Source organism: Oryx dammah, unplaced genomic scaffold (genome assembly GCF_014754425.2).
Source record: "Oryx dammah isolate SB20612 unplaced genomic scaffold, SCBI_Odam_1.1 HiC_scaffold_6, whole genome shotgun sequence".
Lineage (NCBI taxonomy): Eukaryota > Metazoa > Chordata > Mammalia > Artiodactyla > Bovidae > Oryx > Oryx dammah.
This window is the reverse complement of record NW_024070190.1, coordinates 14,768,141-14,789,126: the sequence shown is the minus strand read 5'-3', so window position 1 is coordinate 14,789,126 and position 20,986 is coordinate 14,768,141. Positions and strand designations below refer to the sequence as shown.

The 20,986-nt window shown below is 40.7% G+C and overlaps 1 protein-coding gene across 1 annotated transcript; it reads right to left on the bottom strand.

Annotated features, from left to right (window-relative positions):
- Nucleotides 1–4,411: 4,411 nt before the first annotated feature.
- TFAM (transcription factor A, mitochondrial) lies at nt 4,412–19,943 on the bottom strand. Its single transcript, XM_040242796.1, has 7 exons — nt 19,683–19,943; nt 19,038–19,156; nt 17,486–17,556; nt 16,928–17,077; nt 12,662–12,757; nt 8,210–8,266; nt 4,412–7,727 (listed from the first exon to the last, which is right to left on the bottom strand). The coding sequence occupies exons 1-7, from the start codon at nt 19,781–19,783 to the stop codon at nt 7,581–7,583; spliced, it is 741 nt and encodes a 246-aa protein (XP_040098730.1). The 5' UTR covers nt 19,784–19,943; the 3' UTR covers nt 4,412–7,580.
- Nucleotides 19,944–20,986: the final 1,043 nt, after the last annotated feature.

Sequence of the window (20,986 nt, the reverse complement as noted above, 5' to 3'; positions counted from 1 at the left end):
AAAGAAAGGACGTCAGAGTCATCAGTGGTTGTGGCCACCTTTGAGCATTAATTGGTGAGCCTAAGGGAACTCAGGAACTTAAGATATTAAGAAGTGGCAAGAATATACAGAACCGTACAAAAAAGATCTTCACAACCAAGATAATCACGATGGTGTGATCACTCACCTACAGCCAGACATCCATGAATGTGAAGTCAAGTGGGCCTTAGAAAGCATCATTACGAACAAAGCTAGTGGAGGTGATGGAATTCCAGGTGAGCTATTTCAAATCCTGAAAGATGATGCTGTGAAAGTGTTGCACTCAATATGCCAGCAAATTTGGAAAACTCAGCAGTGGCCACAGCACTGGAAAAGGTCAGTTTTCATTCCAATCCCAAAGAAAGGCAATGCCAAAGAATGCGCAGACTGCCACACAATTGCACTCATCTCACACACTAGTAAAGTAATGCTCAAAATTCTCCAAGCCAGGCTTCAGCAATATGTGAACCGTGAACTTCCAGAGGTGCAAGCTGGTTTTAGAAAGGGCAGAGGAACCAGAGATCAAATTGCCAACATCCACTGGATCATGGAAAAATCAAGAGAGTTCCAGAAAAACATCTATTTCTGCTTTATGGACTATGCCAAAGCCTTTGACTGTGTGCATCACAATCAACTGTGGAAAATTCTGAGAGAGATGGGAATACCAGACCACCTGACCTGCCTCTTGAGAAATCTATATGCAGGTCAGGAAGCAGCAGTTAGAATAGGACATGGAACAACAGACTAGTTCCAAATAGGAAAAGGAGTCCGTCAAGGCTGTATATTGTCACCCTGCTTATTTAACTTCTATGCAGAGTACATCATGAGAAATGCTGGACTGGAGGAAGCACAAGCTGGAATCAAGATTGCCGGGAGAAATCTCAATAACCTCAGATATGCAGATGACACCACCCTTATGGCAGAAAGTGAAGAGGAACTAAAGAGCCTCTTGATGAAAGTGAAAGAGGAGAGGGAAAAAGTTGGCTTAAAGCTCGACATTCAGAAAATGAAGATCATGGCATCTCGTCCCATCATTTCATGGCAGATAGATGGGGAAACAGTGGAAACAGTGTCAGACTTTGTTTTGGGGGGTTCCAAAATCACTGCAGATGGTGACTGCAGCCATGAAATTAAAAGACGCTTACTCCTTGGAAGGAAAGTTATGACCAACCTAGATAGCATATTCAAAAGCAGAGACATTACTTTGCCAACAAATGTCCGTCTAGTCAAGGCTATGGTTTTTCCAGTAGTCATGTATGGATGTTGGACTGTGAAGAAAGCTGAGCGCTGAAGAATTGATGCTTTTGAACTGTGGTGTTGGAGAAGACTCTTGAGAGTCCCTCGGACTGCAAGGAGATACAACCAATCCATTCTAAAAAGATCAGTCCTGGGTGTTCTTTGGAAGGAATGATGCTGAAGCTGAAACTCCAGTGCTTTGGCCACCTCATGCGAAGAGTTGACTCATTGGAAAAGACTCTGATGCTGGGAGGGATTGGGGACAGGAGGAAAAGGTGACGACAGAGGATGAGATGGCTGGATGGCACCACCGACTCGATGGACGTGAGTTTGAGTGAACTCGGGGAGTTGGTGATGGACAGGGAAGCCTGGCGTGCTGCGATTCACGGGGTCGCAAAGAGTCGGGCATGACTGAGCGACTGAACGGAACTGAACTGAAGAGAACTCAGAAAGGAAACAAGGAGTACCTGCCTTCTGGCAGCCTTCAGATTTGCAACCACACCCCATGGTGCTCCCTGAGGAAGCTCAGGATACTGGCCGATAGCCGAGGTGCGTATCAAAGGATTTGTTCGAGCCCAGACTCTTCTATCTTCCCATGCGTAGAAAAGCGCTAAATTCCTTGAGATGTTTGGTTTTAATTTCCAATAATTTTGTGTCATTCAGACTATCTACCCTTTGTTGCAAAACCCCCGTATATCCTAGCTAACCCCCTCGCCACCTTGGAGCAATTTTCCCAAGGTTACTTGAGAGGCCGCCTCCCAGGCCTGAAGTCCTAAGAATGTCTGTTGTATAAAACAACTCTCAACATTTAGGTTGTGCATTCTTTTTCGGTTGACATTAGCAATACACAAAATTGTTTGATGAGTGAAAATGCACAACTGAAAAAAAGTATCATCTCTCTTAGATAACAGGCACAACCATGTGATGTTTTACTCAAATGGGATTTCCAAGCCGTAAGAATTTCAGTAAGCAATATAAGCATTTTCTTGATCAATATATTTCCCAATATATTTAAAATTGTACAAATATTTCAACAATTTCAAACAAACAGAAAATTTAGAGGATTCAGCGAGCAGGCATACTCCAGCTGGAATCAACAGATGTTAGTGTCTTTCTATGGCTTCTAGATGTGTCTTTACTTGTGATGAAACTTGAGCCCTAAATGTGTCATCCTGTATCTTCTAAGGACATTCTTTTACACAAGCACAATACCATTATCCCACCTATAAAATTTAACCATAAAAAGCATCTAATGCGAAATCCATATTCTAAGTGCCTCATCCTAAGAGTGTCTTACAGAGGTTGTGTTAGGTTTTTGAAGCTGTCTTTTTTAAACCAAGATTCAACAAACCCATGTATTATATACTCAGTAGTGGACTGGACAAGATTCACTCATCAAGTACTAATTTTCCCATTGGAAAAAAGTGCAAAGCAAGTAGTCCTTTGTTGTCTGTTTTTGGCTGTGCCAGGCAGAATGCAGGAGCCTAGTTCAGGTCAAGATCAAACCCACACCCTGTGCAGTGGAACTGTAGTCTTAACCACTGAACGGCCAGAAGGCTTCAAGAGCGAGAATTCTTAAAAATTATAGATCTACCCTCGCCCTCTCCCACAGAGTCCATCATTGAAACATGTACAATATCATATGTGAAATGAATCGCCAGTCCAGGTTCGATGCATGATACAGGATGCTTGGGGCTGGTGCACTGGGATGACCCAGAGGGATGGTACAGGGAGGGAGGGGGGAGGGGGGTTCAGGATGGGGAACACGTGTACACCGATGGCAGATTCACGTTGATGTATGGCAAAACCAATATTACTTTATTACAATTACTATATTATAAAGTAATTAGCCTCCAATTAAATTTATATTAAAAAATCATAGATCTACAAATAGGATGAGAAATTTTGCTTTAATCTGCTCTATAGGTTCTAAGTATCCCAAGCTATTATCTATCAATCCAACTAAACAGTGCATCAGAATTAAATTTTATTACAAACACGATTCTGTTCCAGTTACCAGTTTTTAGAAATGTTTTACAGCACAAGCATTAACATCACCTCCTAAATGAATATTTGGGTTAGCAGATTGTTTTATAAAGTTTTTTTGAATTATAACAACACTGAATATTAAAATAGCAGTACAAGTCAGCAGATCATTTACAAAACTTTCAAAGCACTACAGGAAACTGACACAATAAAGTTAAATTGTGTTAAAGGCGACTGCATATAGTAATATCAAACACTGCCCTCACTTTGCTGTCCAAGTGTTTTGAAATTCTGACTCCCAGCCATTTAAAAAAAATTTAATATTGCACTATTTCAAACATCGTGCATCATACACAACTTTCAAATATTTATTCATATTTTAAATTTGCATAATTTATATTCCCATAAAATGCAACAGCACTGTACTCAACAGGCAATCCTTTGCAGGGCTCAGAGGTGGATGAATTTCATCTGACACAGTTTGGTTTCTAACTATTTCATCCTCTACCACCCCTTCTCCTTTTGCTTTTAATTTTTTCCAGCATCACGGTCTTTTCCCATGAGTCAGGTCTTCACATCAGGTGGCCAAAGTATTGGAGCTTCAGCTTCAGCATGAGTCCTTCCAATGAATATTCAGGGTTGACTTCCTTTAGGATTGACTGATTTGATCTCCTTGCAGTCCAAGGGACTCTCAAGAGTCTTCTCCAGGACCACAGTTTGAAAGCATCAACTCTTCAGTGCTCAGCCTCCTTTATGGTCCAGCTCTCACTTCTGTACCTGACTACTGGAAAAACACCCTTGACTATACAGACTTTTGTCAGCAAAGTAATGTCTCTGCTTTTTAATACACTGTCTAGGTTTGTCATAGCTTTCCTTCCAAGGAGTAAGTGTCTTTTAATTTCATGGCTGTAGTCACCATCCACAGTGATTGTGGAATCCAAGAAAATAACATATCACTGCTTCCAATTTTCCCCCTTCTATTTGCCATAAAGTGATGGGAACAGATGCAATTACCTTAGTTTTTTGAATGCTGAGTTTCAAGCCAGCTTTTTCACTCTCCTCTTTCACCTTCAAGAGGCTCTTTAGTTCTTTTTTACTTTCTGCCATTAGGGTAATTTTTAAATGTTTAGCCTATTTAAAATTTTTGTTTACAGTCAATTTTAAGCAATGATTTAATTACCAAAAATACTTTATTTGTGAACAATGTGATAGAACAATGATACTAACTTTGTACAGTTTTACCATTTGGAAAATTTTACAAATTGAAAATAATAATAAATATGTTCATTTCTTATTCTTCCCAAAAGTTCAATTTAAGAGTATTACTGCTTTAAAATTTCAAAACATATTATCTGCACTTGTAACATTTTCAAATTTGTCTGTAAGAGCTTGGTGCTTTGAAAAGAGGAATAGTGGCTGTGAGGAGAGAAAAGGAAGGAAGAGAGTATTCTTTTTTTGTTGTAGTAGTCTTACAGTAAAAAGATTGGTAAAATTAAGAGAAATAATGGAAATCACTTACCTACCTATATAAGAAGTTCCTGCTGCTTTAGCACAATCTGGTGGTGATTAATTTTAGGTACAGTAAATGTCAGGAATATCAATAAAATTTGCTACTTTAACTCCATTTTAATTCAGAAATGTAAATATACACATTCATGGCCAACTATTTAAAAAAGCATATACCTTATTAAAAAAAAATGGCATTTCTAAAAAAGGAGTTACCCAAAAGCAACAGCAAATTTACATTATTACAGTAGGCTGAATCTGCTCATATACCTTAAACATCAGAAAATAATTACACACACACCCTTGTCAAATTATTTTATAAAATCTAATATTGGTACTCTAGTGAACATAAGCATCTCTGTGACTGCATAAACACTGTTTTCACTTAAGCATCTTTTCCCTGGTCACAATTCTTTAGCTTTTAGAGTTTCTTATTCAGTCAATTTAAGAATAGCGACCAGTTACACACCTAGCCACTGGTTACTGATATAAGCTCTCATTCTTCATAACAGAGTATTTGTATATACTGTTAAATTGGATGGCATTTAATACATGGTACGCCATGAACTGAAGTTTATTAAGGTGTGAAATTAGATTATCCTTAAAGTGTTAACAATGACACCCTTTTAGAAACAAAACGGTTTTGCTATAGCTCCTCTCAGTTTCATACCTTTCCTCCCTATATTAAGAAGTATATACATGAGAACTTAGTAGACATTGAACTTCCCAGTATATTCAGGAAGATATCTGAATGTGTTCGGTGTAAAACAGTACAGGCAGCTAAATGCCTAGAGCTCAGAAGGTAGGTATGAATCTGTGTTTTATACATTTGTGCTACAGGAGTTTATAATTCACTTCTCTGCCTCACCCACCCTACAATATTTATTATAAACACTGACTCCCGTGTGCTCCCTGGGCTCATCTGAAGCACAGAACACAGTACATTATTTGAGTGATTATTCTCTCCATTCTCCTAAGGATGGTACAAAACCAGCACCGTTCAACATGCCATAGGGAATTAGGGCTTAATTCCCTCCTGGAAACCTAATTGAGAAAGCTTGCAACAGACACTAGCAAATGTCCTTTTCTTCCCTATCTCTTCCTCCCCAGAATACTCCAGCCTCAGACCAAGGGGCATTTACATAATGGCAGACTTTGTCCTGCATTACCATTCATAGAGGAAAGTTGTTTGAAAACGTCAAACAACTTCATATATTTAAATCTTAGGCTAGTCCTCTTAAGTTGTAGTTTTCTCTACAGTCCCGACCTTTGCCAAATTCAGTACGTAACAAGTCATTTTTTAGTGATTCTTTTACTTATTTTCTATCCACAAACTACAAAAATCTTCTTTCTGGAGATCTAGAATACACACTTTTTTTTTTTTTTTTTTTGCATATTTTGCAAAAGTATACAAAAAAATACAAAGTAAATAAATAAATTTGAGTTATAAATTCATGTGAACTGACGATGACAGTTGAATATTTTGCTCAAAAAGGTGGTGTGGATTTTGAAACCTTTGACTCTCGTTAAGAAGATAATCAAATGCTAGAAGATGGTAAGGTTTAAATGCTAACTGGAAAACTGTTAAGATGTATTTCACTGAGCCACAGCGAGTAAGTTAAGAGCATCTCATTCCACACTACACGGGTCAGTCTTTGCAGGCTGCACCTGTCTATAGCAACTAAGTCAACTGCACTGTTGTACAAACACAGTCATAAACAATGAGTGTGGCTGTGTTCCAAGAGAGTATTTTTTTATGGACACTGAATTTCATATTGATTTTCATGTGTCTTGAAGTATGCTTTTTTTTTTAACTATTTAAAACTGTGAACAATTCTTAGTTGACAAGGCCATGAAAAGCAGGCAGTGGGCTGGATGTGGGCATCAGGCTAGAACTGGCTATTAATTATTATACAGGCTTTTATATGGTATGCAAATGTTTAAAAATTATAGGTTCCAATTTGAGAGACTTTGGAGACATATGATTTTTTTAGATCTCTCATTTTAAAACTTATACCAAACAAGTTCTCTACTTTCTGGATAAATGTATTTACATAAGAGAAAAAATAATTCAGTATAAAAACTCCTACTTTGTTTAAAAAAAACAAACAAAAATCCCAGAAAGCTATAAAATGAATGTTTCACCTTAAAACATAATTAGGAAACACATAATTTTTATTCTATGCAATATAAAATAATATGCATAGATTTGGTACATAATTTTTTAGTTAATTTAGGAAAAAGATAATGAGGAAAAGGTTTATAAATCTATCCCTTTTATAAAAGCTGCAGCTGACACCAGAAATTCCTCACATGTACAACCATCAGCTCTGATTACAATAAGAATTATACCAAGGATTTGGAATTTACCAGCATGAGTTCTGGATGCTCTTTTAAAAATGCAGTTATATCAGCGAACGCTATGGCTTCTACAAACTTTGAGACACTTATGAATAGGAAACTCCTGCTTCCATAATATAAGGAAACAAGAATATTTTTTCCATAATCATCAAGTATAAAAAAACCTCACAGTCTGATTTACCTTTATCAAAGGTAAAATGATTCACTGCTACATTTCATGTATTATTTTGATGCTCAGTAGTTCCTAAACACAAAATAAATTCCACATGAACTCTTTCTGTTTGGGTTTTCAAAAGCAAGACACCAATACAAAATGTATTGAATTGGCTGGCAGAAGTCCATGGGCTACAGAAAAGGAATTAAATATAAATGTTCACCAACTTTACCCATTCTAATTTTACAATAGCTTCAGGTATTGAGACCTAGTTGGTTTCTTATGTCTATCCGTTATGAACATAACTCAATCTTCTATTTTAAAACTTCTCAGGGTCATTTTTTGCTGGGTATTTAATTGAGCGACGTATAAGATCTTCTCGTCCAACTTCCATCATCTGTTCCTCCCAAGACTTCATTTCGTTATAATAACGAATTTTATCATCCTTGGCAAGCTGAATATATACCTGAGAAAGAGTGTAATTGTTAAAATGATTTCTTTAGAGGAATCTTTGCAGTTAATTTCTGGGATGCTCTCCAAAAATATTCCAGAAATTATCTTACTATTCTATATGTTAAAGGGGGGGGTTGGAAAGAAATATTCTTGTGAGATAAAAATTAGATGAGAAATAGATAAGAGATAAAGATTTTTAAGTATTAATGAAGTTGCTACAATTCCAGGGTCTGGAGTGTGGAAAAGCAACAGGGGCAGGGTGTGATCATCACTGCATATGATGACACTAAGTTACGAGAGACACTGTTTTAAACACCAGTTTGATATGGAATCAAAAACTCCCAAAAGAAAAAAGCCCAACTGGTTCCAAGAATACGACAATAATTTAAAAACACTGTGTAATATAAAGTTGTTTTCACATGAATCAAGCCTTGCCCTAATATATTCTCACAGATATTCTAACTAGGCACTTGGGACTAAAACCATACTACTTACTTGCTTTTGAGAATTAGAGAGATTTTTCCAGTTTTCATTTATAGCTTTCAGCTTTACCTGTAAAACAATATACATTTAAGTACCAGATATAGGGACTTCAGTGATTAAAGAAAGATGCTGTTTTATTATTCATTCCAACAACAAACACTCAGATATCAAGAATCACAGACAAAGACTCCTCAAAAATCCGAGATATAACTGACCTATAACAACACTTTCAGGTGTACAGTGCAATGCTTACTGGAAGTCTGTGCCTTTTGACCACCTGTACCCACTTCGCCCTCCCACCCGACCCAGCAACCTGCGCGATTATCACCGTGTTATTTGTGTCCACGTGCTCTTTTGTTACTGTTTTAGCACAGGGTTCCCTTTCTACTGCGTCTTCAGTAATACTTGTTTTTTTGTAATAGCCGTTCTAACAAATATGAGGTAGTATTTCATCGTAGTTTTGATTTACATTTCCCTGATAATGATGTTGAGCACCTTTTCATATACTTATTAGCCATCTCTACGTCTTCTTCGGGAAAATATCTATTCGGATCCTTTGCCCGTTTTTTAATCAGATTTTTTTCCTCTGGGGTGGAGGAATGAGTCATATGAGTTCTCTAAATTATTTGCAAATTATTTTCTCCCATTTGGCAGGATTACTTTTCATTTTGTTGATGGTTCCTTTGTTTGTGCGGATATTTATCCTTTTGAATTCAAAGACATTAATATTCAAATATAAGCTACTGTCAGTCTAGCTTCAAATGCGGTTCTGTCTCCTCTGTGGTCAAATGCTCACTTAACGCCAATGTTTGTGCCAGTGTGTTTCAGTTGTCATCATGGGAACAAAGCAGCACCGATTCTTCTACACAGCCGAGCTGAACCAGGTGACCCGGAAAAAGCGCCATGACCCCCCTTAGGTTTGGGAGCTTTGTCTGTAAAGTTAAAGGGATGGAGGAATCCCACAGCTGGAGGAGAGGCAGAGAGACAGTGAGTGCCCCTCACACAGCCCGCGGTGTTGCTACCAGAGAGCAAAGGCTGAGGAGGAAAACGGGTGGGTGGAGAATAAGGAGCCGGGAAGAGAGAGAGACAGAGGCAGAGAACGTGAGGGAGAGGGGCATGAAAAGCGCCTATTAAAGGCAGGACGTTATCACTGATTTTAAGAAGTAGAGTTAAAACTATTAACTTTACTATTCTGACCAGAACTTTCAGCGAATTTTGTTTTCCTATCAACAAAAAGTGAGGTACCCAGATAGTACCTGAGCCTGTTTTGAATATTTTAAGCTTACCTTTATAAATACCTTTAGTATATTCAGGGATAGTTACTCATTAAATAACTGCTCTCTTAGCTTTGCAAAGAATTGCTTTCATGCTTTTAGTTCTTTCATAACGTATCTTCTTGCTTATATATAATCCGTAAGTTTCATATTCAGTGTGTTAAACAATAATTTATGAAGCTGCATGCATAAATAATCTTTCACCTAAAAAACTAATTCATGGGAAAAAAAATCAAAGGGATGGGAAGGTATTTACTTCTGGTGCTACCTAACATCACAATGAATAACTAAATCACTCACACCATGTGAGGACACAGTGAGAGGAGGTGCTAGCTACGGACCAGAAGAGGGCCCTCACCATGGTGTGGCCTTGATCGTGGACTTTCAACCTTCAGAACTGTAAGCAATTCATTTCTGTGATTTATTTTTTTAAGTTAAACAACTAAAATTTCTAAAGGCATAAAAACCACAGCGACAAAAACAATAGGAAAGAACACTACCAACACAGCATTTGGGGAGCAGAAAAGCAGAGCTAATCCCAAGCTCTAAGTGCGGAAAGTGTTAGTCACTCAGTTGTGTCCAACTCTGCAACCCTATGGACCATAAGCCTTCCAGGCTCCTCTGTCCATGGAATTCTCCAGGCAAGAATACTGGGGTAGGTAGCCATTCCTTTCCCCAGGGGAATGTTCCTGACCCAGGGATCAAACCTGGCTCCCCTCTCCAGGCAGATTCTTTACCGGCTGAGCCACTGAGCTTCCCAGGTGGCGCTAGCGGTAAAGAATCCGCCTGCCAATGCAGGAAATTTGAGAGACACTGGTTTGATCCCTGGGTCGGGAAGATCCCCTGGAGGAGGGCATGGCAACCCACTACAGTATTCTTGCCTGGAGAATCCCATGGACAGAGGAGCCTGGAAGGCTACAGTCCATAGGGTCACAAAGAGTCGGACATGACTGAAGCAAATTAGCATGCACACATAATAGTACTAAGCACTCAACACCGATCTAACCAAAATTATGGTAACTATATTGGGAGGTAGGTTGATAGAAAAGTGAACAGTGGAATGGGATAGAGTTAAGTGTTCATCGTACACAGTGAGAGATAACGCCTGAAATATAGGTGATGCTCAGAGTTTTAGAAAAATCAGGAAGTAACAATGTAAGAACATTATTTAGAGATATGGAGGTAAATACCACAAGAATCAACTAAAATAGAATGCACCTGCTTCTGGAGTAAGTGATGTGGCAGCACAGTAAAACTTGTATCTTTCATAACAAGCCTGCTTCTTTTTTTTTAATTTATTTACTTTTTATTTTACTTTACAATTCTGTATTGGTTTTGCCATACATTGACATGAATCCACTACGGGTGCACATGCGTTCCCAAACATGCCTTATGACCCAGCAATCCCACTGCTGGGCATACACACTGAGGAAACCAGAATTGAGAGACACATGTACCCCAATGTTCATCGCAGCACTGTTTATAATAGCCAGGACATGGAAACAACCTAGATGTCCATCAGCAGATGAATGGATAAGAAAGCCGTGGTACATATACACAATGGAGTATTACTCAGCCGTTAAAAAGAATACATTTCAATCAGTTCTGATGAGATGGATGAAACTGGAGCCGATTATACAGAGTGAAGTAAGCCAGAAAGAAAAACACCAATACAGTATACTAACACATATATATGGAATTTAGAAAGATGGCAAAGATGACCCTGTATGCAGGACAGCAAAAAAGACACAGATGTGTATAGCGGACTTTTGGACTCAGAGGGAGAGGGAGAGGGTGAGATGATTTGGGAGAATGGCATTGAAACATGAATAATATCATGTAAGAATCGAATCACCAGTCTATGTCCGATGCAGGATACGGCATACTTGGGGCTGGTACACGGGGATGACCCAGAGAGATGTTGTGGGGACGGGGGTGGGAGGGGCATCCACGTTTGGGAACGCGTGTACACCCGTGGTGGATTCATGTCAATGTATTTTGATTCTTTAAAACTATGAGTATATACTTTTTTACATGGATAAAAATGATACGATTAAATTAATTTTAATTTTCAGAGATGAAGGCCAGCCATGAAGCGTCTGAGGTGGTTCCAAGATGCGGTCAGAGTTGAGACTACTGATTCGGAAGGACTCTCTAACACAAAGCCTTCCTATACTGACAAAACTAAATCCAAGCTAAGCTAGTCACTGAGCAAAACCCAACTAAAAAATAAACAGGCTTGCTGCTGTAGTAATGTAGGGCCATGGAAACGAAGTTTAAACTCCAGGGCTTCCCTGGAGGCTCAGGGAACCCACCTGCCAATGCAGGAGACGTGGGCTCAATCCCTCATACGAGAAGATCCCTTGTTTTTCAGAAGTAACCTACTATATATCCAACACTAAATAAAATGGTAAAGAAAAATAAAATCCCAAGGGAAGTAATCAGTGAAATCATATACAGCCAGAAAAAATACATTACATATGGAAATAATTTAATCAGATGTCCAACAGGATTTGTGAAATGAACTACAGATCTAAATAACCCAAAGAATCAGACTGGCAAAAACCTTCATCTCACATTGACAAGAATCAGGAATCTGAGCAGACAACTTTTCTTACCGTGGCATATAAGAGGAATAATACAACTGACAATTTGGAGCCTCTAAAAAGGAAATAAAGGAAAGACTGAGCCACAGCAAGGAGGACAAGCTTTTTTCTTCTTTCTGCAGTCACAGATGCCACTCATATGTGTGATTAATACATTCCCATGGGTAGAACCAAACATTTTTAAAGGACGTAACATGAAGCCACAGGTTACACTTGAATCCCAGTATGAAACATTATACCTCTAACTCTCATTCTTTCCCAGTGATTGTGAAACCATTCAGAAGTGCTGAATAAGAAAAGTCTGCAGAACTTGAACACTCCTGTAAAGGTGAAAATTTTGTTTTTTAATTTAAAAAGTTGACTATGTATATACATGGCTGAATATGTATATATACACATTCAAATTTTCAAAATTTTATGTGGTAAGAAAAAGGATTTTTAGGACTTATTTATATGTACTATTTCTTTACAGTAATTTACCACTTTTTTTCACCACTTGACAGGTTGCACCCCTCAAGTTTCCTGTCTATATTATTTTAAAAATTAGAATAAACATTTTTAAAACATACAGAGTTCTGTTTTACCTGTGATGTGCCATCCCTAGTTTCCTGAAAACGTTCAGCTATAAAAATATTATAAGCTGAGCGAGGTCTTTTCGGCTTTCCAAGCATTGTTAACTCCTGGGTAAAAAAAAAATGAAAGATGAGATAAAGTTTTAAACTCTATGATACTTAACTTTACCTAGAGAAACTTCATTCACTACCATGAATTACAGAATATTCTTTAAAATGAACGTTATGAGTATGCAACTGTTCCCTCTTGGGATCAGAATTTTTGATAGTACTGTTTTGAATAGATTTTTTGAGTTAATTTTCATACAGAAACATTCCCTTTACATATTATTTTCATGGTCTCCATGAACTGAATAAATGAACAGTATGTACAAAATCTTTTTAAACATTAAAAAAAACGGTTTTATCCTTGTAAGGCTCACTTCTCCCTGGACAAAGCGCTGCGTACCTCCACCTGACGACCCAAGAGCATCGAGCGTTTGTTGCACCATCTAATGAAGGACACTGCGTCGTCCTAACCTTCCGAGTTTCTAAACTTAGACAGAAATGTATAAAGTGATGGGGATTTTAATGGCAATTTGGTCTACAGTCAATAACAAACCCAGCTTTCATTCACAAGTAGGGCTCCTCTGGTTTACATACAGAGGTCACTCTCTCGGCCCTGCGCCTCTCAGGAGAGGAAGCATCTTACAATTTAACTCTGCATGCCCCCTTTTGTTTCTAGAAAAACCACTAGGAATTTCTTCTAGGTGCTTCACTTGCAACTTCCTGGTCCCCACACCTCACCTGAACTCTAAGTAGTTGGAACTGGGAATCTAATGGGAAAAAAAATTCCAACAGGGAGAGCAGATGGAAGTCTTAGGGAAAAATCACTCAGACTTTCAAGTTCCTGGTTCTACATGTAAGGAGTTTGGAAGTCACCACCCCATCCAATTAAGTATAAAGCTGATGAGACTGCAAAATCAACAACTCTCTTGGATGCACTGAAGAGGGGACACAGGGCAAATTGCTGCTCCCAAGATTGGAGAGACAGACACAGACAGGTGAACACAGGGAGTCGAGACTTACTGGAACAGATAGAGAGATGGAGAGCAGTGGTGTGGAGAAACTGCAACACAGCAGACCTAACTACAGGAAGCCCCATGCGGACAGCTCTGAGTCACCGCCACTCACAGGAAAGCCTCAGAACATGGCGAGGTTTTCCTCCAGGAACTTGACCAGATTCTCACAGTAAATGTCAAGGAAAAAAACCCCTCTTGCTTTCAGCAGGAAGTAAAGGAATCATTTCAAAATGCCAGAGTCCTTTATTCTTCTTAACAAGGCCTGCCCTCAAGGGAAACGAGTTCATCAGAACCCAATCTGCTGGGACTTCGCTGGTGGTGTGCCGGTTGAGACTGCGCTCCCAGTGCAGGGCCTGGGGCTCAATCTATGGTGGGGGCACTAGATCCCATGCTGCACCTAACGATCGGTGCAGTCAGATAAAAAATAAACACATAAACATGAAGACCCTAACCTCCTGTGATACTATCAGAGCCTCAAAGACTTCAACCAAAGGAAATACTAGACTACAGCTTACTTTAGCCATCCTGTACCACCTAAGTGCAAAGCCACAGGCTCATTAAAGGTTTCCTTGGGTTTTAATTGCTAACTCATATTTGACTCTTTTGCAACCCCATGGACTGCAGCTCACCAGACTCCTCTGTCTATGGGATTGCCCAGGCAAGAGTACTAGAGTGGGCAGCTGTTTTCTTCTCCAGGGGATCTTCCCTCCTGATCTCTGCTTGGGCAGGTGGGCTCTTCACCACCGAGTCACCGAGGAAGGCATTATGAAAGGACCAAGACCAACCGTAAGGCTGCAGAGTGCCTCCCCTGCCCCACACCTCACCCCAACCCTAAGGTTGCAGAGCGCTGCCCCTGCGCCGCGCCTCACCCCAACCATAAGGCTGCAGAGCGCCGCCCCTGCGCCGCGCCTCACCACGTTACCAAGGCCCAGACACAGCAGCTCCTTTTACCCAGCACACCATATGTCGAACTAGCAAGAAAAAATCCCAAAGCATACTGAAAGACAAAAAGCCTAACATAAACAGAACAAGCATCAGAACTGGCAGGGATACAAAATTATCAGACCAGCATTTTAAAACAACCGTGGTTAATATGGTAAGGATTCTGGACAGCCTGCAAGAACAGGCATTGTAAGCAGAGAGGGAAATCATAAGAAAGAACCCAAAAGACGTGCTAGAGATAAAGGGAATTCCCTGGCAGTCCAGTGGTTAGGACTCCAAGCTTCCACTGCAGGGGGCACACATTCAATCCCTGGTCAAGGGACTAAGATCCCAAAAGCCACACAGCACGGCTAAAAAAAAGAAAAGAAAAGAAATCCTCGAAAATCCCAAAGTAAAGAGAACAAAGACTGAAGAGGAAAAAGAAAAGAATATCCGACCACTATTGTGTCACCATGGGGCACAATACGTACAGCACACGTGCAAGAGAAATGCTGGGCCGGATACAGCACAAGCTCAAATCAAGACTGCCGGGAGAAAGATCGATAACCTCAGATATGCCAATGAGACCACCCTTATGGCAGAAAGTAAAGAACTAAAGAGCCTCTTGATGAAAGTGAAAGAGGAGAGTGAAAAAGTTGACTTAAAACTCAGCATTCAGAAAACTAAGACCATGGCATATGGTCCCATCACTTCATGGCAAATAGATGGGGAAACGGTGTCAGACTTTATTTTTGGGGGCTCCAAAATCACTGCAGATGGTGACTGCAGCCATGAAATTAAAAGATGCTTGCTCCTTGGAAGGAAAGTTATGACCAACCTAGACAGCATATTAAAAAGCAGAGACATCACTTTGTCAACAAAGGTCCGTCTAGTCAAAGCTACGGTTTTTCCAGTAGTCATGTATGGATGTGAGTTGGACTATAAAGAAAGCTGAGCACCGAAGAATTGATGTCTCGAACTGTGGCGTTGGAGAAGACTCTTGAGAGTCCCTTGGACTGCAAGGAGATCCAACCAGTCCATCCTAAAGGAAATCAGTCCTGAATATTGACTGGAAGGACTGATGCTGAAGCTGAAACTCTAATACTTTGGCCATCTGATACGAAGAATTGACTCATCGGAAAAGACCCTGATTGAAGGTAGGAGGAGAAGGGGATGACAGAGGATGAGATGGTTGGATGGCATCACCAACTCAATGGACATGAGTTTGAGTAACCTCCAGGAGTTGGTAATGGACAGGGAAGCGTGGCGTGCTGCAGTCCATGGGGTCCCAAAGAGTCGGACACGACTGAGCAACTGAACTGAACTGGAATAGAAGAGAAGAGAGAAAGGAACAGAAATACCTGAATAAGAAACTTCTTCTATCTGCTCAATCCTCATTTCTGGTCCTCCCCACTCAAAGTGCTAGTTGGGTACATTAAAGAGCAAGGGAGAGCTCCTGAGAGAGAATAAACCCTAGTTTTCTACCCTGCAAATGCCATCGCTCTCTTTTCCTTTTACTAATTGGATTAGCGGCGTCAGATTACTATCACTGGCTTGAAATCAGGTGAGTCCTCAACCCAAGAGCTAGGAGGGCTTAAGACACAGGGATCAGGAAGAGAGATCCCATCACTTCACATTAAAGGCTGGAGTCTACTTTTTCAGAGAAGTATGTTTTTGCTCTGATGACCATTTTCTATGGTATATATACCGGATCAGCAAGTTCACCACCTCCCACCTAATGGTATGGAAAGATGCAGTCTGATAAATAACAGAATTTATATGGACTAATACCTTCAACTAGAAGCCACTAATTTTGAACCATGTGGGATTTTTAATGAGGAAAAATCGAATTTCATCCTAAAGGCACTTTATTAGCTACAATGGGTACTTTTGAAACATTGAGAAGTTAATGAATTCAATCTATTCAGCAATATTCAGAATCAAACTCACCATCACGTATAGAACAATTCAAATCAGTAAGTTACTCTAGAAAAGACCCAGAAGCAAGACTTTTGCTATTCCTGATTTTCCTGTTTCCTAACTCTGTTCCTACAGCTTTCACACCAGTCCTAATTATGTATCTCGGACTCAGACACATCCAAAAGGAAGAAAAACGGTTTACAATATACTAAAAGGCATGTGGTCCTAGTGGCAGAAGGAAACTATCCCATTTTTTCCTAACTAAAGTACATTCTCTACCATATCATCAAAATAAGGGGGAAAAAAAACCCTGCATTTATAGATATATAAATTTCAGTTTTTTGCCAAAGGAAAAGACTATTTCAACCATACTCACTCTCTTTTTTATTAACGCTTTCTTTTTTAAACGTTTCTGCATGATTTCTTTTTCCAAAGATACTATTTGACTTGGAGTTAGTTGTTCTTGAATTCTGTTTATTTCTTCCTTGTATACCTGCCAGTCTGCCCTGTAAGCATCTTCATATATCTATAAATATAAAATCCAAATAAGTTAATAAGCTATTGCTGGCTGATTAAACAGCACGCCTGACAGGGAAGGACAACTGAATAACTTCAGGAAACTGGCTGAACCACCAGGTGGAAAACGTACTCTGAAATCCCACTTACAAATCGCATGTTCTTCAAATATGTTATCCAAGGTGAAGGTCTAGCAACTGGCCTCCAACTTCAAATCGCTTCAAAAACCAGCCCTTCATCACCACTACCATTTATCCATATTCTCATCATTTATGTGGATGAAAAAGTATGACATTCCTTTGAGATAACAAACGTTAAAAAAAAAACAACTCTGGGTCATCTGGTTCCTTAAAGGACACGACAGTTGTCCTTACCTGCAAAGTAACTGGTCAGCAATGCTGGAAATTTACATGCTTACCTTTTTCTCTGAATCAGGAAGTTCCCTCCATAGCTTGGCGATTTTTTTAATTAGTTCTGAATTTTTTGCATCTATGAAATGAAATAAAAATTGATATCACCATTTTACATCTCAGGATCAATTTCTAAAGACTTTCAGGAAAGCATAATCCATTAGCTCTAAAATTAAGTATTTTTACAGACATTTTACCACAAACAACTTAAAATGATTTAGTTTTTCTTTAACCAACGAATTTAAGCACAATAAATAATTTAATATTTTATCTAACATTGTTAGTCTATTTAATAATTAAATTAAGGAATAGTATCACTTACCACCAAAATGGTCCTCAGGAATTGATAACTAAGTTAAAGCAATTGGGGAATCAGTGTTTACAAGTTTTCTACTTCATATTTCAATCAAAAACATTTTTTTCAAGTCTTTCAGGAATGACCAAGTTCATAAAACCTGACTAAACAACAAAATATAGTCTTGATTCATATAACACCACCATTTCAATTACAGAAATATTGTTTGCAAACAAGCTAAATTATTCTAGAACTAAATCATTTTTCTCTATTTCCTTCCCATCTTAACTGGAATGACAAGGTATAAATGATTTAACAAACCACTTGTTAATTTCAAGTCCTACATTTCAAAAGATGTGAGTACTGAAGCATGTCTCTTAAACCAGTTCTTTATGTGACTATTACAGCTCACATGATTTTCATAAGTGCCCTGTGATGTAATGCATATGAAAAAGCTTTAGAAATTATAAGAAAAGCTCAGCACTTACTAATTTGGTCACTATCTTTACACTACAGCCCCAATAAGGAACCAGTCTTTCTAGGGAGTCAACAAACCTAACTGGAAATCTTTCAGAAATTCAAGAACTGGTTTTCAGTCAAAAAGCTCTTAAAATTAATAATAACCTGTATTCAGCTTTAAAATTTATGCAACACATCCACATAGATTACTTCACTGCAACTTTATTAATAATTCGCAGTGGCAGAAGCAGGAGCTAAGAGGTTTAAGATGATTCGTCAATGGTCCTCTAGGCCAATGGCCACAAGGCCCCAAATTCAGCTTTTTCATCCTCTTTCCTGAGTACTTTCCATTCTACATGCTATTTTTAAAATACCTTTCACCAGTTCTCAATTACATTTACAGCATTTTTATTTCGTAAAATTACCTTCCTGCTGTGCTTACACTGATTTCTTACGCACGCCTGCTAGGTCGCTTCAGTCTGTGTCTGATTCTGCAAATCCATGGACTGTGGCCTGCCAGGATCCTCTGCCCATAGTTTTCCAGGCCAGAATAAAGGAGCAGGTCACCACCCCCTTTTCCAGGGGATCTTCCCCACCCAGGGACTGAACCCGCGACTCCTATGTCTCCTGCACTGGCAGGTGGCTTTCATACAAGCCCAGGTATATCTATTTTACAGGCCATCAAACAGAATGGTTATGTTTCTGCATTCAACAGATGCCTTGATACTGAAAATCAAGTCCGCAATTTAACTGCTTAGTGGCATCTTTACTACATCAGAGAAGAGTATATAACCCAAACTCCTTACCTGGGTTTTGAGCTTTAAATATGGGCAGCTGTTCTTTAGAAAATCGAACGTACGAAGTCATAGGTTTCTTTGGATAACCACTCAAGCTGGATGAAAACCATTTTGGAACATACGCAAAACTACATGTAAATAAAACGAAAATAACCAGTGTTAAACATTTAAGTACCCGTATTCATAATTATGTGAACATAGATGCCAAGCAAGATATCAAGATGCTATATATCTGACACCTAACACCTTCGGCAAGAACAGTAATGATATTTAAAATCCTGTCCTACCCAGGGGAAAGAGTGTGCAAAACTGAAGTCTCCCAGCAAGGGCAGAGAGTGAGGGAAAGCATGTATCTCCAGCTCCTGGGCCTTGCCTCGATGGCTAGATGAAGGCAGGACTCTTGGGGCGACTTCGCAGGGGACGCCGAACCCGGTGCTCCAAGGTAGGAGAGTGAGGAGGGACGGGAGGAGGGGAAAAGAGGCCGGAAGGAAGGCAAGGGGTACTGATGCAGTAAGGCCTGGTCTCAGAGCTATCATCCCCTTGGCAAGGTCGAGGTCGGAATCACAGGGCCACGTCAGTTTTGACCATTTTAGGGGGGACAGAAAGCGGAGAACAGCCCCTTCAGCCTCCGAAAGTGCAGGCAAGCAGGCTTACCTAAAGGGAGAGCGCAGTCGACTGCCACAGCCCGCGCAGAGATCCGCTCCTGACTTTCCCAGTGCATTCAGCACGCCCCAAACGCCCCGGAGAAGCGCCATCGCATCCGCAGACAAAGCACTGACCAGGCCCCGGTTCCCTACAGCGCCCTGGCGCGAGAGAACCCGCAACAAAGCCGACGTAAAGCCGCGAGGGAGCCTACCCAGGTCTCTGTCATGCCCGCACTCGCGAGGCACTATGGGAGATCGGCCAGCTTCCGCTCGCGCTGGGAGGCGGGGCCAGGTAGAGGGCGCAGGCGCCGTAGTGGCTTCCGGGGGGGGCGGGACTACGAGGAAGTAGGAGCGCGCGGCGGAGGAGGGGAGCCCCGAGCCGGCTAGCCTGCGGAGGGACCTGGCCTCCAGGGGGCGAAGCTGAGCCGCCTCTGTCCCAACCCCACCCTCCCCCCCGAGCCCCGCGCAGCCTGCTCAGCAGCCCGGCCGGAGGCTGGTGGACGCGCGGCGGGGCCTCCCGCGGGTGGGGCACCGGCTGGTCTGTGACGACGCGAAGGGCTAGGACGCAACAGACGGCTAACCGCCAGGACGCAGGCAGCTGTGCCCACGCCGCTCTGCGGTCAGGGGTACGCGCCCCGCAGAGGTCTCAGCCCGAGCAGGAGCGCCTAGTCCAAAATTACCGTAGAGGAGGCGGGGTGGACCACGGTCTCTAAGCTTCAAATGCAGGTTCCCGGGCCTTGCCGCAGGGCCTGATTCAGTGTGCGGGCCCCATGTCTCAGCTTTTTAAACAGGTTCCTCAAGGGTTAACAAGCTCTGATGCCAGGGGTTATGGGACCACATTTAAAGCAACACCGCTCCAGACCACGGCCCCATCCCCTGCGACTATTGCTGACCTAATTAACCCTGCTTGCTTTGTGGGGAGGAGACTGGTTACCTGTCCGGAGGCCAGAGTCCTGGCCCCATCGTTTACGTTAACGTCTTGATCTGGGAATGTCACTTCCCCGCTGTAAGATTTAATTTCCCTCTCTGCAGACGAGGATGTTGGGCCAGATCAGTCTTCCCAACCAGAGCTCTGAGAACGTGTGACAATTATGCCTTGAGATATTGATGGCTGTGCAGTGCCGCCATTTTCCATGCGAACAATGGCATGAAAAAAGATGGGGAAACCTAATCTGAAGCTATCTAAGGACGCTTCTAGCTCTCAGGTTCCATTCATTTCAAAGAGCCACTTCCTGAAACAGCTTTTTCTCCGTTGGATAGTTTTGTAGGAAAATGCTTACTCGTGTCATATTGAGCTGAGAGTCTTGCACTGAC

Bases quoted from the DNA above. Each gene is read 5' to 3' on its own strand.
- TFAM (XM_040242796.1), bottom strand. From the start codon at position 19,783: ATGGCGCTTCTCCGGGGCGTTTGGGGCGTGCTGAATGCACTGGGAAAG. The intron at 17,557-19,037 runs GTAAGGAGTTTG...TTCATTTCATAG, and splicing joins ATTTAAAGCTCAAAACCCAG to ATGCAAAAAATTCAGAACTA. The intron at 8,267-12,661 runs GTAAAACAGAAC...ATTGTTTTACAG, and splicing joins CTAGGGATGGCACATCACAG to GTAAAGCTGAAAGCTATAAA.